The sequence below is a fragment of the Rhinopithecus roxellana genome, chromosome 10 (genome assembly GCF_007565055.1).
Source record: "Rhinopithecus roxellana isolate Shanxi Qingling chromosome 10, ASM756505v1, whole genome shotgun sequence".
In the NCBI taxonomy this organism is placed as follows: Eukaryota; Metazoa; Chordata; class Mammalia; order Primates; family Cercopithecidae; genus Rhinopithecus; species Rhinopithecus roxellana.
Window position 1 is genome coordinate 83,859,354 of NC_044558.1, and position 16,650 is coordinate 83,876,003.

Here is a 16,650-nt window from a genome sequence, read left to right on the forward strand (position 1 = left end):
GTGGGGTGTGGGATTCGGGGTGTGGGTGGGATGTGAGGTATGGGATCTGGGTTGTGGGTGGGGGACACTTACTTGGCCTGGTTGCTGAGGAGGGTCACATTCACATTGCCGAGGACCAGGTTCAAGTAGAGCCTGGAAGGAAACACCTGTGAGGGGCATGATCCTTAGCAGGTGGGTGCGAATTAACAACATTCAAACTCAACACACCTAACGAGCACATCCCAAGTAGTGATGTTAGAAGATAGGGGGCCTGGCCGGGCGCGGTGGCTCAAGCCTGTAATCCCAGCACTTTGGGAGGCCGAGACGGGCGGATCACGAGGTCAGGAGATCGTAGACCATCCTGGCTAACACGGTGAAACCCCGTCTCTACTAAAAAATACAAAAAAATTAGCCGGGCGAGGTGGCGGGCGCCTGTAGTCCCAGCTACTTGGGAGGCTGAGGCAGGAGAATGGCGTGAACCCGGGAGGCGGAGCTTGCAGTGAGCTGAGATCTGGCCACAGCACTCCAGCCTGGGTGGCAGAGCGAGACTCCGTCTCAAAAAAAAAAAAAAAAAAAAAAAGATAGGGGGCCTAAGCTCTGCGGGCAAATGGACCCCCACATCGAGTGAGAATAATGATTGACCAAAGGACATTACACCTGTGACAGGAGAGTGTGAGGAGTCGATTTCCCCTCCATGCTGCCTTAAAGACCATATTTCTCAGCCTGCCTTGCAGCCAGATGTGAGCAGGTGACTAAGCATAGCCAATGAGGTGGAGGCATAGGTACAACCTCTAGGTCAATTTTTAAAGAATTTTCTGGATCGGGCGCGGTGGCTCACGCCTGTGATCCCAGCACTTTGGGAGGCTGAGGCGGGTGGATCACAAGGTCAGGAGTTCAAGACCATCCTGCCGAACATGGTGAAACCCCGTCTCTACTAAAAATACAAAAAAATTAGCCGGGCGTGGTGGCAGACGCCTTGTAGTCCCAGCTACTCAGGAGGCTGAGGCAGGAGAATGGAGTGAACCCAGGAGGCGGACCTTGCAGTGAGCCGAGATCGTGCCACTGCACTCCAGCCTGGGCGACAGAGTGAGACTCCGTCTCAAAAAAAAAAAAAAAAAAGGATTTTCTTTATTTTTCATTATTATTATCATCATTGTTATTATTTTTAGAGACAGGGTCTCACTCTGTTGCCCAGGCTAGAGTGCAATGGCATGATCATAGCTCACTGCAGTGTTGTTTTTTTGACAAGAGTCTCGCTCTGTCCCCCAGACTGGACTCCAGTGGCATGATCAGGACTCGCTGTAACCTCCACCTCCCGGGTTCAGGAGATTCTCCTGCCTCAGCCTCCCAAGTAGCTGGGATTACAGGCACCTGCCACCACGCCCAGCTAATTTTTGTATTTTCAGTAGGTTTAGGGGTTTCACCATGTTGGCCAGGCTGGTCTCGAACTCCTAACCTTAACCTGCCTCGGTCTCCCAAGGTGCTGGGATTATAGGTATGAGCCACTGTGCTCAGCCTCACTGTAGTCTTGAACCCCTAGGCTCAAGTAGTCCTCCTACCTCAGTCGCCAAAGTAGCTGGGATTACGGGTACACACCACCATGCCAATTTTGTTAAAGTTTTTTAGAGATGAGGTCTCATGATGTTGTCCAGGCTGGTCTTGAATTCCTGGGCTCAAGTGATCCTCCCACCTCGGCCTCCCGAAGTGCTGGGATGACAGGCACAAGCCACCACACCCAGCCTTGAGCTGGGTTTTCTATCATTTGCAATCCAACGATTCCCAACTGAGGTAAGAGGCCTAGGCACAGAGGGGCAGGAGGCAGACGCGCACGACACTGTAAGAGGGTCACGAATGCTAGGCTGCTGTTCATTCTGCAGAAAATGATCATCACTTAACTCAGGGAGTCTTGACCCAAACATAGTAAAAAAGGAGAAGCTCAGAGGAATGGGTTAAAACGTAACAGGGCTAACCAGCTCCCTCCCACCTGCTACAGGCCTGAAAGGAGCCCCGCCTCCTAGCACGGGCTCTGACTCAGCGCTAGGCTGATCCGGAAAACAGGGTCAGGGTGAACTGACTGGGCTCAGCAGCTTATGCCGGGTCACGATGATACCAGGCTGTAAGCAGCTCTCTCCAGAACAAGGTGGCAATGACATCACTTGAGGGAGGGAACGGGGACTTCTCTGAAGGGGGAAAATAGAAAGAACGTGGGCTTTGGAGTCAGAATGTCTGCTGTTCACATCCTGGTGTGGCCAAACATTCGCTGATGTCTCTGAATCTTGTAAAAATGGGGATCTCTTGGTCTGACGCACAGGTTGTTGAGGATAAAACAAGTGACATCACAGGAGTTCCTGGCGCAGCTCTGAGCGTACAGGAGGCACTCAATGCATGTTTGTTCTCCTGGGAGAGAACACCTCCCTCTTAACCCCAGGTGGCACCAGGCATGCAGTAGGTGCTGGTTCCTTGCAACGGCCCTCCCAGGAATACTGCTGTCACACAGTGTGGCTAAGGTCCTCTCCTGGGCTCATGGAGGAATGCGTAAGGAAGCCTTCTTACGTCTCCTGCCCTTTCTTCCCTCTTTCCCCTTCAATCTGAGCACCAGCAGGAAGGTGAGTTATATGGACCAGCTGTGTTAGGCCTGGGCATGGGCCTGTGCTAGGGGTGGGGAGGTTGCCAACTCCTACCCGTTCTTCTTGGGCAGGTAGGCCTCCATGTCGAAGAAGACGTCCTGCCGCTCCTTGATATTTGCCGCCATCTGCTGAACAAGCTCCGCCTCCTCCTGACTGGTATGGCGTTTGCACCTGTGGACAGAGATGCACGCACAGGGGAAGGGGCGTCACTCAGAGGGAGGAGGGCTATGGACTCCCCCAGTCCCAGCCTCCCACCTTCTACCCCAGCCTCCCACCTTCTGCCCCGTGCCTCCACCTTCTACCCCAGTGCCTCTTGCAACCACAGTTCCCTATCTCAACTCTCTGGGTTGGGGGAGTGATGCTGCCTCCCAGGTAGTCTTGTGACTTTCGGTAAGTCCTTAAACCTCTCTGCCTTATTTTCCGTACCTGAAAAACCGGGATAACCTCAAGCCTACCTCATAGACAATAGCCTGGTGAGGATTAAATGAGTAAGTACAGTATAGAGCATCCAGAATAATACTTGATAGTATGAGCTCAAGGGATAATTACTGACAATACTATTTTTCTTCTCATTTTTCTTTTTTTTTTTTTTTTAATGAGACAGAGTCTTGCTCTGTCGCCCAGGCTGGAGTGCAGTGGCACCATCTTGGCTCACTGCAAGCTCTGCCTCCTGCGTTCATGCCATTCTCCTGCCTCAGCCTCCCGAGTAGCTGGGACTACAGGCTCCTGCCACCACACCCAGCTGATTTTTTTGTATTTTTAGTAGAGATGGGGTTTCACTGTGTTAGCCAGGATGGTCTTGATCTCCTGACCTCATGATCTGCCTGCCTCGGCCTCCCAAAGTGCCGGGATTATAGGCGTGAGCCACCACGCCCGGCCTTCCTCTCATTTTTCTAAAGAAATAGCTAGCAGGCATGATGTCCCAGCACATACGCCTATCATCTCAGCACTTTGGAAGGCCAGGGCGGGAAGATCACTTGAGGCCAGGAGTTTGAGGCCAGCCTGACCAACATAGCAAGACCCAGTCTCTACAAAAAATTAATCAAAGAAAACAACCAAGGCCAGGTGCGGTGGCTCACGCCTGTAATCCCAGCACTTTGGGAGGCTGAGGCAGGCCGATCACCTGAGGTCAGGAGTTCGAGACCAGCATGACCAACATGGAGAAACCCCGTCTCTACTAAAAATACAAAATTAGCTGGGCATGGTGGCGCATGCCTGTAATCCCAGCTACTTGGGAGGCTGAGACAGGAGAATCACTTGAACCTGGGAGGCAGAAGTTGCAGTAAGCCAAGATTGCACCATTGCACTCCAGCCTGAGCAACAACAGTGAAACTCTATCTCAAAAAAAAAAGGGGGGGGGTGGTTAAGAAAACAACTAGGGGCTGGATGTGGTAGCTCATGCCTGTAATCCCAGCACTTTGGGAAACCGAAGTGGGCGGATTACCTGAAGTCAGGAGTTCGAGATCAGCCCGGCCAACATGGCAAAACCTTGTCTCTACTGAAAATATAAAAATTAGCTGGGCGTGGTGGTGGGCCCCTGTAATCCCAGCTACTTGGGAGGCTGAGGCAGGAAAATCGCTTGAACCCAGGAGGCGGAGGTTGCAGTGAGCCGAGATCGCGCCACTGCACTCCAGCCTGGGCGACACAGCGAGACTCTGGCTCAAAAACAACAACAACAACAACAGTAACAAAAGACAACAACCAAGCATGGTGGTGCACGCCTGTAGTCCTAGTATTCATGAGGCTAAGGTGGGAGGATTGCTTGAGCCCAGGAGATCAAGGCTGTGGTGAGCCATGATTGCGCCACTGCACTCCAGCCTGGGTGACAGAGCAAGACCCTATCTCAAAAAAAATTAGACCAGGCACAGTGGCTCACACCTGTAATCCCAGCACTTTGGGAGGCCAAGGCAGGAGGATCGCTTGAGGTCAGGAGTTTGAGACCAGCCTGGCCAACTTGGTGAAACTCTGTCTCTAATAAAAGTACAAAAATTAGCTGGGCGTGGTGGTGGGCACCCGTAATTCCAGATACTCGGGAGGCTAAGACAGGAAGGAGAATTGCTTGAACCCAGGAGGCAGAGGTTGCAGTGAGCTGAGATTGTACCGCTGCACTCCAGCCTGGGTGACAGAGCGAGACTCCATCTCTGAATGAATGAATGAATGAATGAATGAATGAATATAATTTTTAAAAATAGAAATAAAGGAATAACCTACAGATTACCAAGAGGACAGAGAGAAAGCCCCTGAAAGCATAAGCAGTCGACCAGTCAAGGTGTTATTCTTTGGTAACATGGAACTCTCAAAACTAGAAAACAATTCAGCAGAGACATCTCAGAATGGCAGGGGTCCTTAGTCTAAGACCCTAACTCACAGGTCAACCTTCTAACCCAGCACTTCTCAACTGGGAACAGCCGGCAATGCCTGGAGACATCTTGGTGGTCACACCTGGGACGGAAGTGCTACTGGCATCGGTGGGCAGAGGCCAGGGATGCTACTCCCTATCCCACAGTGCACTGCACAGCCCTCACAGACCCATCAATAGTGCTGGGGTTAGCCATGTGCCCAACTGTGAAGCAATCACTGAGAATCTGAAAAACTCTAGACTGAAAAAACTCTAGACTCTGAGTCCTGCCATTACCAAGACGTGTTTTTCCAAAGCCACGTCTGGTGACATGTTTGCATGGGGCCATCCACACTCTCTACCCCTTAGTTGCAGGCCTCCATTTTCAAAATGGCCAGCCACACTGAGAGCTATAATCAGGAACTTCCTCCAAAATTGTCCACAAGGAAAGAGTTGACCAGGAGTCCCAGATTCTAAAATAGAGGCCTAGCTAAGTGACCTGGGACAAGTCACTCGGAGCCTCAGTTTCCCTGCCTGACAAGGGGGTCACTGCATCCACTGGGCCCCTTCACATACCAGGCAGGAAGGACTTCCCAGACCTGGAGAAGTCAGGAAATGAACACGATCCAGGCCTGGGGAACCGAACTAAGCTATGAGCTCAACCACATCTCCACCAGGGATGGTAACCTAGTGGCCACTACACCAGAGACCCCAGCGGGGAGGACACTCCACACCCACGAAAGGACACTGCCTGTTTAACTTGTCCAGCAGGGCACCTTCCTATAACAGCACCCACCTTTCCCCTGGGAACTACTCATCTTCTTCTCCCACCACACACATGGCTGTCCCTCCACTTCCCAGGGCCACAGATTGAGCACACGGCATGGGACTGTCCAAGCAGCTTCTCAGTGATTGGTTCACAAATGGGCATTCAACCAATCCCAGCCAATGAGGACTGAACCCAGAATGTTGGCTGAAGTACTGGGAAAAATAAACTCTTGGCCAGGCACAGTGGCACATGCCTGTAATCACAGCTACTTGGGAGGCTGCAGCAAGAGAATCACTTGAACCCAGGAGACAGAGGTTGCAGTGAGCCAAAATCACGCCATTGCTTTCCAGCCTGGGTGACAGAATGAAAGATTCCATTTCGAGAAAAAAAGAAAAAAAAGAGAAACTCTCCTTCAGCCAGGGTGGCACAGCCAGCAGGAAGCAAGGTTGGAGAATATAAGCCTGGCACTGTTGGTGGAGGGGACAGTCACCCTGAGAGTGACACCAATCCAGAGGAAGGCAGAATTTGGAAAAAAACAGATGCCCCAAAACACCCTTTGATCCCTGGATCCAGTGATGCCAGAAGCAACTCCCAGTCCTGTCTTTTTCCACTGAGATTGCCATTCTCTGCTTCAGCCTGTTTTGAGTTGGGCTTCTGTCCCTCAGAACCAGGGCAGCCCACGGGCTGCAGCCGCACCTACCTCTGGAGTGTGAGCTTCAAGTCCTTGAGGTGCTTCTTCTGCTTACTGATGGAACTGCTACACAGCGTCTGCAGCGCAGCCAGCTCCTCCAGCTTCTGCTTGTAGATCCTGTGCGTCTCCTGAAGGACAGGGGACCCCAGGGAAAGGTGTGCGGGAGAATGTGAACAGGTCATTTTCTTTTCTTTTCTTTTCTTTTCGAGAGAGTCTCGCTCTGTCACCCAGGCTGGAATGCAGTGGCATGATCTCAGCTCACTGCAAGCTCCGTCTCCTGGGTTCGAGCGATTTTCCTGCCTCAGCATCCCAAGTAGCTGGGATTACAGGTGCCCACCACCACGCCTGGCTGTTTTTTTGTTTTTTGGTTTTTTTTTTTTTTTGGATTTTTAGTAGAGACAGGGTTTCAGCATATTGGCCAGGCTGGTCTCGAACTCCTGACCTTGTGATCCACCTGCCTGGGCCTCCCAAAGTTCTGGGATTACAGGCATGAGCCAGGGCGCCCAGCCAGCTTATTGTTTTTAATGTCATGGTCTTCATCTCCCTTGTTGGTTTCCCTAAATTGTTGGTGTTTGTCTTAGAAGTCCAGAGATAAGGGGTTGTTTCCCTGCCTGTGGTGTTATTTATTGGGAGGTGTGTGATGGTGGCCAAGTCAAGAAGTTACTGTGTTCTGTTCCCCCAGCACTGGGGCAAAGTCTCTTGTATTTTCCCATGGTGAAACCCCATCTCTACTAAAAATGCAAAAATTAGTCAGGCATGGTGGCGGGCATCTGTAACCCCAACTACTTGGGAGGCTGAGGCAGGAGAATCACTTTAACCCAGCGGGTGGAGGTTGCAGTGAGCTAAGACCACGCCACTTCACTCCAGCCAGGGTGAAAGTGCGAAACTCCTTCTCAATAAAAATAAAAACAAAAAGAATAAGCCACTGCTCGCTTTGGCAGCACGTGTACTAAAATTGGAGATACAGACAAGGTTAACATGGGCCCTGAGAAATTAAAAAACATTGAAAAACAAAGCAACAATAAACCAACAAACATATTTAAAGTGACTTTTTTTTTTTTTTTAGCGGTTGGAGAGATGGATTTAACAGAGGCAGAGCAAAAGCAGATGGTCCAACGGTGAGCACAGAGGCTAAACTCCCCTGCCTGCCAAGCAAGGCACCTAGGTATGAAAGTTAAGTGAGGCCAGGCATGGTGGCTCATGCCTGTAATCCCAGCACTTTGGGAGGCCAAGGCAGGCAGATCATTTGAGGTCAGAAGTTTAAGACCAGCCTGACCAACATGGTGAAACCCTGTCTCTACTAAAAATACAAAAATTAGCCGGGCATGGTGGCAGATGCCTGTAGTCCCAGCTACTCAGGAGGCTAAGACAGGAGAATTGTTTGAATCTGGGAGTCGGAGGTTGCAGCGAGCTGAGGTCTGCCACTGCACTCCAGCCTGGGTGACAGGGCAAGACGCCATCTCAAAAAAAAAAAAAGGAGGCCGGAAATAAGGAAGAGGCAAAGGCTAAGAATTAACTAGATGACAATACAAATGACAAGTGACTAGATGACAATTAGGAGAGACATCCAAGAATGCTGTGAATCACCTTGTTTTTTTTTTTTTTTTTTTTTGAGATGGAGTCTTGCTCATCACCCAGGCTGGAGTGCAGTGGCGTGATCTCGGCTCACTGCAAGCTCCGCCTCCCGGGTTCACGCCATTCTCCTGTCTCAGCCTCCCGAGTAGCTGGGACTACAGGCGCCTGCCAACGCGCCCGGCTAATTTTTTGTATTTTTAGCAGAGACGGGGTTTCACCGTCTTAACCAGGATAGTCTCGATCTCCTGACCTTGTGATCCACCCGCCTCGGCCTCCCAAAGTGCTGGGATTACAGGCATGAGCCACTGCGCCCAGCCGTGAATCACCTTGAATAGAGTGAGTTACCTTGACCCACCCACTAGGAAGATAAAAGGGTGACTCCCTCTCTCCTTCCTGGGCCCCCCGGAAGGAAAAATCAATGCTTTTATTTAGTGTTTTTATTTTTAAATAATTTCAAATCGGGCATGGTGGCTCATGCCTGTAATCCCAGCTACTCGGGAGGCTAAGGCATGAGAACTGCTTGAACCCAGGAGGCAGAGGTTGCAGTGAGCTGAGATTATGCCACTGCACTCCATAGTGAGACTCCATCTCAAATACATATATAATGAATAATAATAATAGTAATAATTTCAGACACAGGGGCTCACGCCTATAATCCCAGCACTTTGGGAGGCCAAGGTAGATGGATCACCTGAAGTCGGAAGTTTGAAACCAGCCTGACCAATGTGGAGAAACCCCGTCTCTACTAAAAACACAAAATTAGCACGCATGCCTGTAATCCCAGCTACTCAGGAGGCTGAGGCAGGAGAATCACTTGAACCCGGGAGGCGTAGGTTGTAGTGAGCCGAGATGGCACCACTGCACTCCAGCCTGGGCAACAAGAGTGAAACTCCGTCTCAAAATAATAATGATAATAATAATAATTTCAAGCTTGCAGAATTACAAAAACAATACAAAGAACTCGTTTCTACTCTTCACCCAGATTCACCAGCTGTTCCTTCATTCTGTATTTGCTTTATCCCCCATATATGCGTGCCTGCATGTGCACACATGTGCGTGCCTGCCTGTGTGTTCTTCTATATCAGGCAGGCAATCGTAAACCACAGCCGCAGGCCAAGTCTGGCTACCTAATTTTGTATGCTCAGTAAGACAGAAATGGGTTTTGCAGGGTTGAAAAAAAATCACAAGAATCTTTCATGGTGTGTGAAAATTATATAAATTGGCATTGCAGTATCCATAAATAAAGTTTTATTGGAACACAGCCCCGCCCACCCATTTAAATATTCCGTGTGGCTGTGCTGGGACTCTAACAGCAAAACAAGTAGTTGTGACAGAGACCATATGGCCCATAAAGCTCAAAATTTTCACTATTTGGCTTTTTACCAAAAAGATTTGCCCACTCCTGTGCTAACCCATTTGGGAGTTAGTTGTAGACAACACACCTCTTTTCTCCTAAATAGTACAGTGTGTATCTAGTAAGAACAGCAATATTCTCTCAAATATCCATAGTACAATTATCAAACGCAACTGACCCTTAAATGACATGGGTTTCAACTGCATGTCCACTTATACACAGATTTTCTTCCACCTCTGCTACCCGTGAGACAGCAAGACCAAGCCCTCCTCTTCCTCCTCCTGCTACTCCTCAATGTAAAGACACAAAGGATGAAGACCTTTACAATGGTCCACTTCCACTTACTGAAGAGTAAATATATTTTCTCTTCCTTATGATTTTCTTAATAACATTTTATTTTCTCTAGCTTTTTTTTTTTTTTTTTTAAGACAGACTCTCACTCTTGTTGCCTATGCTGGAGTGCAGTGGCATGATCTCAAATCACCACAACCTTCACCTCCCAGATTCAAGCGATTCTCCTGCCTCAGCCTCCTGAGGGATTACAGGCATGTACCACCATGCCTGGCTAATTTTGTATTTTTAGTAGAGACAGGGTTTCTCCATGTTGGTCAGGCTGGTCTCGAACTCCGGACCTCTGGTGATTCATCTGCCTCAGCCTCCCAAAGTGCTGGGATTACAGGCGTGAGCCACCGTGCGGGGCGTCTCTAGCTTTCTTTATTGTAAGAATACGATGTATAATGCATATATAAAATGTGTGTTAATCGACAGTCTCTGTTATCAGTGAGACTCTGCTCAACATTAGGCTGATAGAAGTTTTGTGGGAGTCGCCGGGCGCATTGACTCACGCCTGTAATCCCAACACTTTGGGAGGCCAAGGTGGGTGGATCGCCTGAGGTCAGGAGTTTGAGACCAGCCTGACCAACATGGTGAAACCCTGTCTCTACTAAAAGTGCAAAAATTAGCCAGACATGGTGGAGGGCACCTGTAATCCTAGGTACTCAGGAGGCTGAGGCAGGAGAATCACTTCAACCTGGGAGGCGGAGATTGCGGTGAGCTGAGATCACACCACTGCACTCCGTCTCAAAAAAAAAAAAAAAGTAGTAGTTTTGGAGGAGTCGAAAGTTTCTGGCCAGGCTGGGTGGTTCACACCTGCAATCCCTGCACTTTGGGAGGCTGTGGTGGGTGGATCACTTGAGGCCAGGTGTTCAAGACCAGCCTGGTCAACATGGTGAAACCCCATCTCTACTAAAAATACAAAAATTAGCCAGGTGTGGTGCGGGCGCCTGTAGTTCCAGATACTCAGGAGGCAGAGGTGAGAAGATTACTTGAACCCAGGAGGTGGAGGCTGTAGTAAGCTGAGATCATGTCACTGCACTCCAGCCTCGGTAACAGAGGGAGACTCTATTCCAAAAAAATAAAAAAAAAACGTTATATACTTGGCTTTTCGACTGACTGGCACCCCTAACCACACCTTGTTCAAGGGTCAATTGTCTAGAAAATGTAACGCTGATATAACACAATGCTATGGCCTCACATACCACTCAAATTCAAATTTTGCTGACTGTCTCTTTTATGGCAATTTTCCTTCAGATCTTGGATCCAATTCAGTCTCATCCCTTCTGGTACTATTCACGTCTCTTTACTCTCCTTTAATCTAGAACAATCTCCCAATCTCTGTCTTTCATGAATTTAAGTTTGTTATTGTTTTTTGTTTTTTGAGACAGAGTTTGACTCTTGTCACCCAGGCCAGAGTACAGTGGTGTGATCTTGGCTCACTGCAACCTCTGCCTCCCAGGTTCAAGCGATTCTCCTGCCTCAGCTTCCCAAGTAGCTGGGATTACAGGTGCCACCATACCCAGCTAATTTCTGTATTTTTAGTAGAGACGGATGGCATTTCACCATGTTGACCAGGCTGGTCTGGAACTCCTGACCTCAAATGATCCTCCCACCTCGGCCTCCCAAAGTGCTGGGATTACAGGCATGAGCCACCATGCCTGGCCGAATTTAAGTTTTTAAAGCGTTTGGTCCAGTTTTCTGGAAGAATGTCCCCCAGTGGGGGTTTGCGGATGTTTCCTCATGATTTGGGGTATGCATGGGTACCAGCATGTTACTGAAAGGATATTGTGCCCTTATTAGTGGCTCCTGCCAGGAGGAACACCATATCCAAGATGCTAACTTTGTTGGGTAAAGGCAGCCAGGATGCCCACCCAGCTTCTGCACTATGTAGTCTCCAACTTTCCATTGGCAATTAATAAGTAATCTGTGTGGAGAAAGGCTGTGTTTTAATCACTTTTGAATTCTTCAGTGCTAAACAGCCCTCTATGTCCAACAAATACCTGCTGGTAACGAAACCAGACGAGGAGGACAGAGGTGGAGAGATTCTGCCCAGAAAATGCAGCCGGCCGGCACGGTGGCTCAAGCCTGTAATCCCAGCACTTTGGGAGGCCGAGACGGGCGGATCACGAGGTCAGGGGATCGAGACCATCCTGGCTAACCTGGTGAAACCCTGTCTCTAATAAAAAATACAAAAAACTAGCCGGGCGAGGTGGCGGGCGCCTGTAGTCCCAGCTACTCGGGAGGCTGAGGCAGGAGAATGGCGTAAAACTGGGAGGCGGAGCTTGCAGTGAGCTGAGATCCGGCCACTGCACTCCAGTCTGGGAGACAGAGCGAGACTCCGTCTCAAAAAAAAAAAAAAAAAAAAAAAAAAAATTAAAACACTACAGCTATGGCTGAGGTCTGCTTTTTTTTTTTTTTTTTTTTTTTGAGATGGAGTCTCGCTCTGTCGCCAGGCTGGAGTGCAGTGGCGCGATCTCGGCTCACTGCAACCTCTGCCTCCTGTGTTCAAGCAATTCTCCTGCCTCAGTCTCCCAAGTAGCTAGGATTACAGGCGTGTGCCACTATGCCTGGCTAATTTTCATATTTTTATATTTTTAGTAGAGTAGATTTTTAGTAGAATAGATTATAGGTGTGAGCCACGGTGCCCAGATTTTGATTTTTTTTTTTTTTTTTTGGAGACAGGGTCTCACTCTATCACCCAGACTGGAGTACAGTGGATTGATCTCGGGTCACTGTAACCTCCACCTCCTGGGTTCAAGTAATTATCGTGCCTCAGCCTCCCACATAGCTGGGACTACAGTCATGCACCACCATGCCCAGCGAATTTTTGTATTTTTAGTAGAGATGGGGTTTCACCATGTTGATTAGGCTGGTCTTGAACTCCTGGTCTCAAGTGATCTGTCCATCTTGGCCTCCCAAAGTGCTGGGGTTACAGATGTAAGCCACTGCACCCGGCAACTTCTGCAAGTTCTGAACCACATATTTTATTAGGAACTGCTTGCCTTCCACTCTCTTCCCTGGCTAGGAAATGCAACAAAGGGCTCAGTTACCTTGAAGCCAGAAGTGGCAGAGCCCATTGCCCCTCCCCAACCAAACTAACCTGAGTCCCAATGCAACCTCATGGGACACAGCTTCCCAACTGTGATTTTTTTCTTTTTTGAGACAGAGTCTTGCTGTCACCTACGCTGCAGTGCAGTGGCACAATCTCGGTTTACTGCAACCTCCACCTCCTGGGTTCAAGTGATTCTCCTGCCTCAGACTCCCGAATAGCTGGGATTAAGGGCGCATACAACCACACCCAGCTAATTTTTGTAGTTTTAGTAGAAACAGGGTTTCATCATGTTGGCCAGGCTGGTATCAAACTCATGACCTTGGGTAATCCAACCACCTCGGCCTCCCAAAGTGCTGGGTTTACAGGCGTGAGCCACTGTGCCCTGCCCACTGTGATGGTTTTAAAACATGGCCACCTATTCTTTATCATGCCTCACATAGAAAGGCAGTGCCTCTGTTCACTCCCCTTAAATCTAGGTACGCTTGTGACTAGTCTGACAACAGAATATGGCAGAATTGACACTACATAACTTCTGAGAAAAAGTCACGGAAGGCCCTGTGGCTTCCACCTAAGTTCCTGGAGCAACTAAGTGGAACTGGTTGCTCTTGGAGCAAAAAGTCTAGCTATCCTGAGGCAACCATGCTATATGGAAGCTTTAGCCACAAAGACAAGTCCCGTATAGTCACTCCAATCAATAGTCCCAACTAAGACAAATCTTGTCAGTCCTACATAGGTTCCAGACACCTATATAAAGAAACATCCAGGCGGGGCGCAGTGGCTTGCCCCTGTAATCCTAGCACTTTGGGAGGCTGAAGCAGGAGGATCACCTGAGGTTAGGAGTTTGAGACCAGCCTTGCCAACATGATGAAACCTCATCTCTACTAAAATTACAAAAATTAGACAGCATGGTGTTGCATGCCCGTAATCCCAGCTACTTGGGAGGCTGAGGCAGGATTGCTTGAGCCCAGGAGGTGGAGGTTGCAGTGTGCTGAGATCGTGCCACTGCGCTCCAGCCCAGTCGACAGAGGGAGACTGTCTCAAAAAGAAAAAGAAGGCCACGCGCGGTGGCTCATGCCTGTAATTCCAGCACTTTGGGAGGCCGAGGCAGGCGGATCACCTGAGGTCAAGAGTTTGAGACCAGCACGGCCAACGTGGTGAAACATCGTCTCTACTAAAAATACAAAAAAATTAGCTGGACATGGTGGTGGGCACCTATAGTCCCAGCTACTCGGGGAGATTGAGGCAGGAGAATCGCTTGAACCCAAGAGGCAAACGATGCAGTTAGCCGAGATCGCACCACTGCACTCCAGCCTGGGCGACTGAGCTAGACTCTATCTCCAAAACAAAAAAAAAAGGAGGGGGGATGGCGGGGGGAAGTTCCCAAGTCTCGAGAGAAGTGCGTTTAGTCTTCACGCCAACTCCCACGCTGTGGCCCCTGCTTTCTGCGTAAGCCTCTCCAGAAAGACAAGATGGTGAAGGAGCTGAACCTGATGAAGAGTCAGGAAGTGGGGCACCTCTTCCCGTACCTCCAAAGAGAAGAATTAAAAGAAATATATTCAGGCTGACTCAGATTAATTTCAGAGAGAGGACTTCCAGCCCTAAGGCATGTATTAGATAAGGCAGAATCCAAAGGTAAAGGTCATGAGGCTGAAGACTTGAAGACTCTCATCAGACACGTTGAGCACTGGGCACACAGGATAGTCCCTAAACTGCAGTTTGAGGATTTTATTGACAGACGAATACCTGGGAAATAAAAAGTAAGTTCAAACCTGTTTAAAACGAATTCAACTTGATCTCCCTATTTTACATGAAGATTTTGTTAGCAATAATGATGAAGTTGTGGAAAATAATGGACATGATGTATCTGCTACTGAATGAGATCCCTTTCTGACAAACTCATCTGAAAGTGAGATGTTTGCTTCTGAGTCAAGTAGAAGCCTAACAGAAGAGCAACAACAAAGAATTGAGAGAAATAAACAACCGGCCTCGGAAAGAAGGAAGGCAAAGCTGCTGAGTATTAGTCCCTAGGAAATGATATGTTAATGAATACACAAGGGGCACAGACAGTCGAAGAGGTTAATACTGATGAGGATCAAAAGGAGAAGTCGGCCGGGCGCGGTGGCTCAAGCCTGTAATCCCAGCACTTTGGGAGGCCGAGACGGGCGGATCACCAGGTCAGGAGATCGAGACCATCCTGGCTAACACGGTGAAACCCCGTCTCTACTAAAAAATACAAAAAACTAGCCGGGCGAGGTGGTGGGCGCCTGTAGTCCCAGCTACTCGGGAGGCTGAGGCAGGAGAATGGCATGAACCCGGGAGGTGGAGCTTGCAGTGAGCTGAGATCCGGCCACTGCACTCCAGCCTGGGCGGCAGAGGGAGACTCCTTCTCAAAAAAAAAAAAAAAAAAAAAAAGGAGAAGTCAAATGGATTAAATGAAGACATTCTAGACAATCCATGTAACAATGGTCTTGCTAATGGTTTAAATGAAGAGGGGTAATTAAAATGAGAGGAAACACTGCTGGACCAGTCTTTTTAAAATGTGCAACAGTAACTTGATGCTTCATCCGGAAATGTTACTGAAGCTAGGTAAGTTTCCATTAAGAGAAAATGTATCTGTTAACTCACCACCCTGCAAGCTTGGTGTTACTATGTATCTTTTCTTCTTTGAATAAAAGTCCTTAGGTAGTAAAACTTTTATAGATTCTTGTTTAAAATATGGTAATCTGGCGGGGCCCACTGTAATCCCAACACTTTGGGAGGCCAATGCGGGTGGATCACGAGGTCAGTTCAAGACCAGTCTGACTAACATGGTGAAACCCCATCTCTACTAAAAATATAAAAATTAGCCACGCGGCCGGGCGCGGTGGCTCAAGCCTGTAATCCCAGCACTTTGGGAGGCCGAGACGGGCGGATCATGAGGTCAGGAGATCGAGACCATCCTGGCTAATACTGTGAAACCCCGTCTCTACTAAAAAAAAAATACAAAAAACTAGCCGGGTGAGGTGGCGGGCGCCTGTAGTCCCAGCTACTCCAGAGGCTGAGGCAGGAGAATGGCGTGAACCCGGGAGGCGGAGCTTGCAGTGAGCTGAGATCCAGCCACTGCACTCCAGCCCGGGCGACAGTGAGACTCCGTCTCAAAAAAAAAAAAAAAAAAAAAAAAAAATTAGCCAGGCATGGTGGTATGCGCCTATAATCCCAGCTACTCAGGAGGCTGAGGCAGAAGAATCACTTGAACCCAGGAGATGGAGGTTGCAGTGAGCTGAGATCAAGATCGCACCACTGCACTCCAGCCTGGGCGACAGAGCGAGACTTGGTCTCAAACAAAACAAAACAAAAAAGGCCAGGCGCGGTGGCTTATGCCTGTAATCCCAGCACTTTGGGAGGCCGAGGCGGGTAGATCACGAAGTCAACAGATGGAGGCCATCCTGGCCAACATGGTACAACCCTATCTCTACTAAAAATACAAAACTTAGCTGCACATGGTGGCATGCACCTGTAGTCCCAGCTACTCGGGAGGCTGAGGCAGGAGAACTGCTTGATCCCAGGATGTGGAGGTTGCAGTGAGCCAAGATCGCACCACTGCACTCCAGCCTGGCGACAGAGTGAGACTGTCTCAAAAAAAATCTGGTAATATGGTATTTATTTGTAGTTATGCTTGTCACTTCATTTAAATCTATTTATTTATTCTCTTTAGTGTTTGTTTTTATACAGATATGACTTCATAAAATGACTAGTATAAACTGGTAATAAGCAGTTTCTGCTGCTGGTCTCTCATTGAATGCCTTGTTTTCACTAAGTTGGGAGGTTTTGTTTCTGGGGTTTTTTTGTTTGTTTGTTTTTGAGATGGAGTCTTGTTCTGTTGCCCAGGCTGGAGTGCAGTGGCGCAATCTGGGATCACTGCAACCTCTGCTTCCTGGGTTCAAGGGATT

The 16,650-nt window shown here is 48.8% G+C and overlaps 1 protein-coding gene and 1 pseudogene across 2 annotated transcripts in view; one reads left to right on the plus strand and one right to left on the minus strand.

Moving 5' to 3' along the window:
- The window catches only part of TMEM120B (transmembrane protein 120B), a 64,690-nt gene that overhangs the window by 25,953 nt on the left and 22,087 nt on the right, over positions 1-16,650 (minus strand). For both annotated transcript variants that reach the window (XM_010368334.2, XM_010368333.2), the window contains exons 2-4: positions 6,414-6,532; positions 2,661-2,777; positions 73-132 (exon numbers count right to left, since the gene is read on the minus strand). In XM_010368334.2, coding sequence (XP_010366636.2) covers positions 73-132; positions 2,661-2,777; positions 6,414-6,532 — 296 coding nt within the window. The remainder of the gene's footprint in view (positions 1-72; positions 133-2,660; positions 2,778-6,413; positions 6,533-16,650) is intronic.
- LOC104666350 lies at positions 11,655-15,311 on the plus strand (annotated as a pseudogene).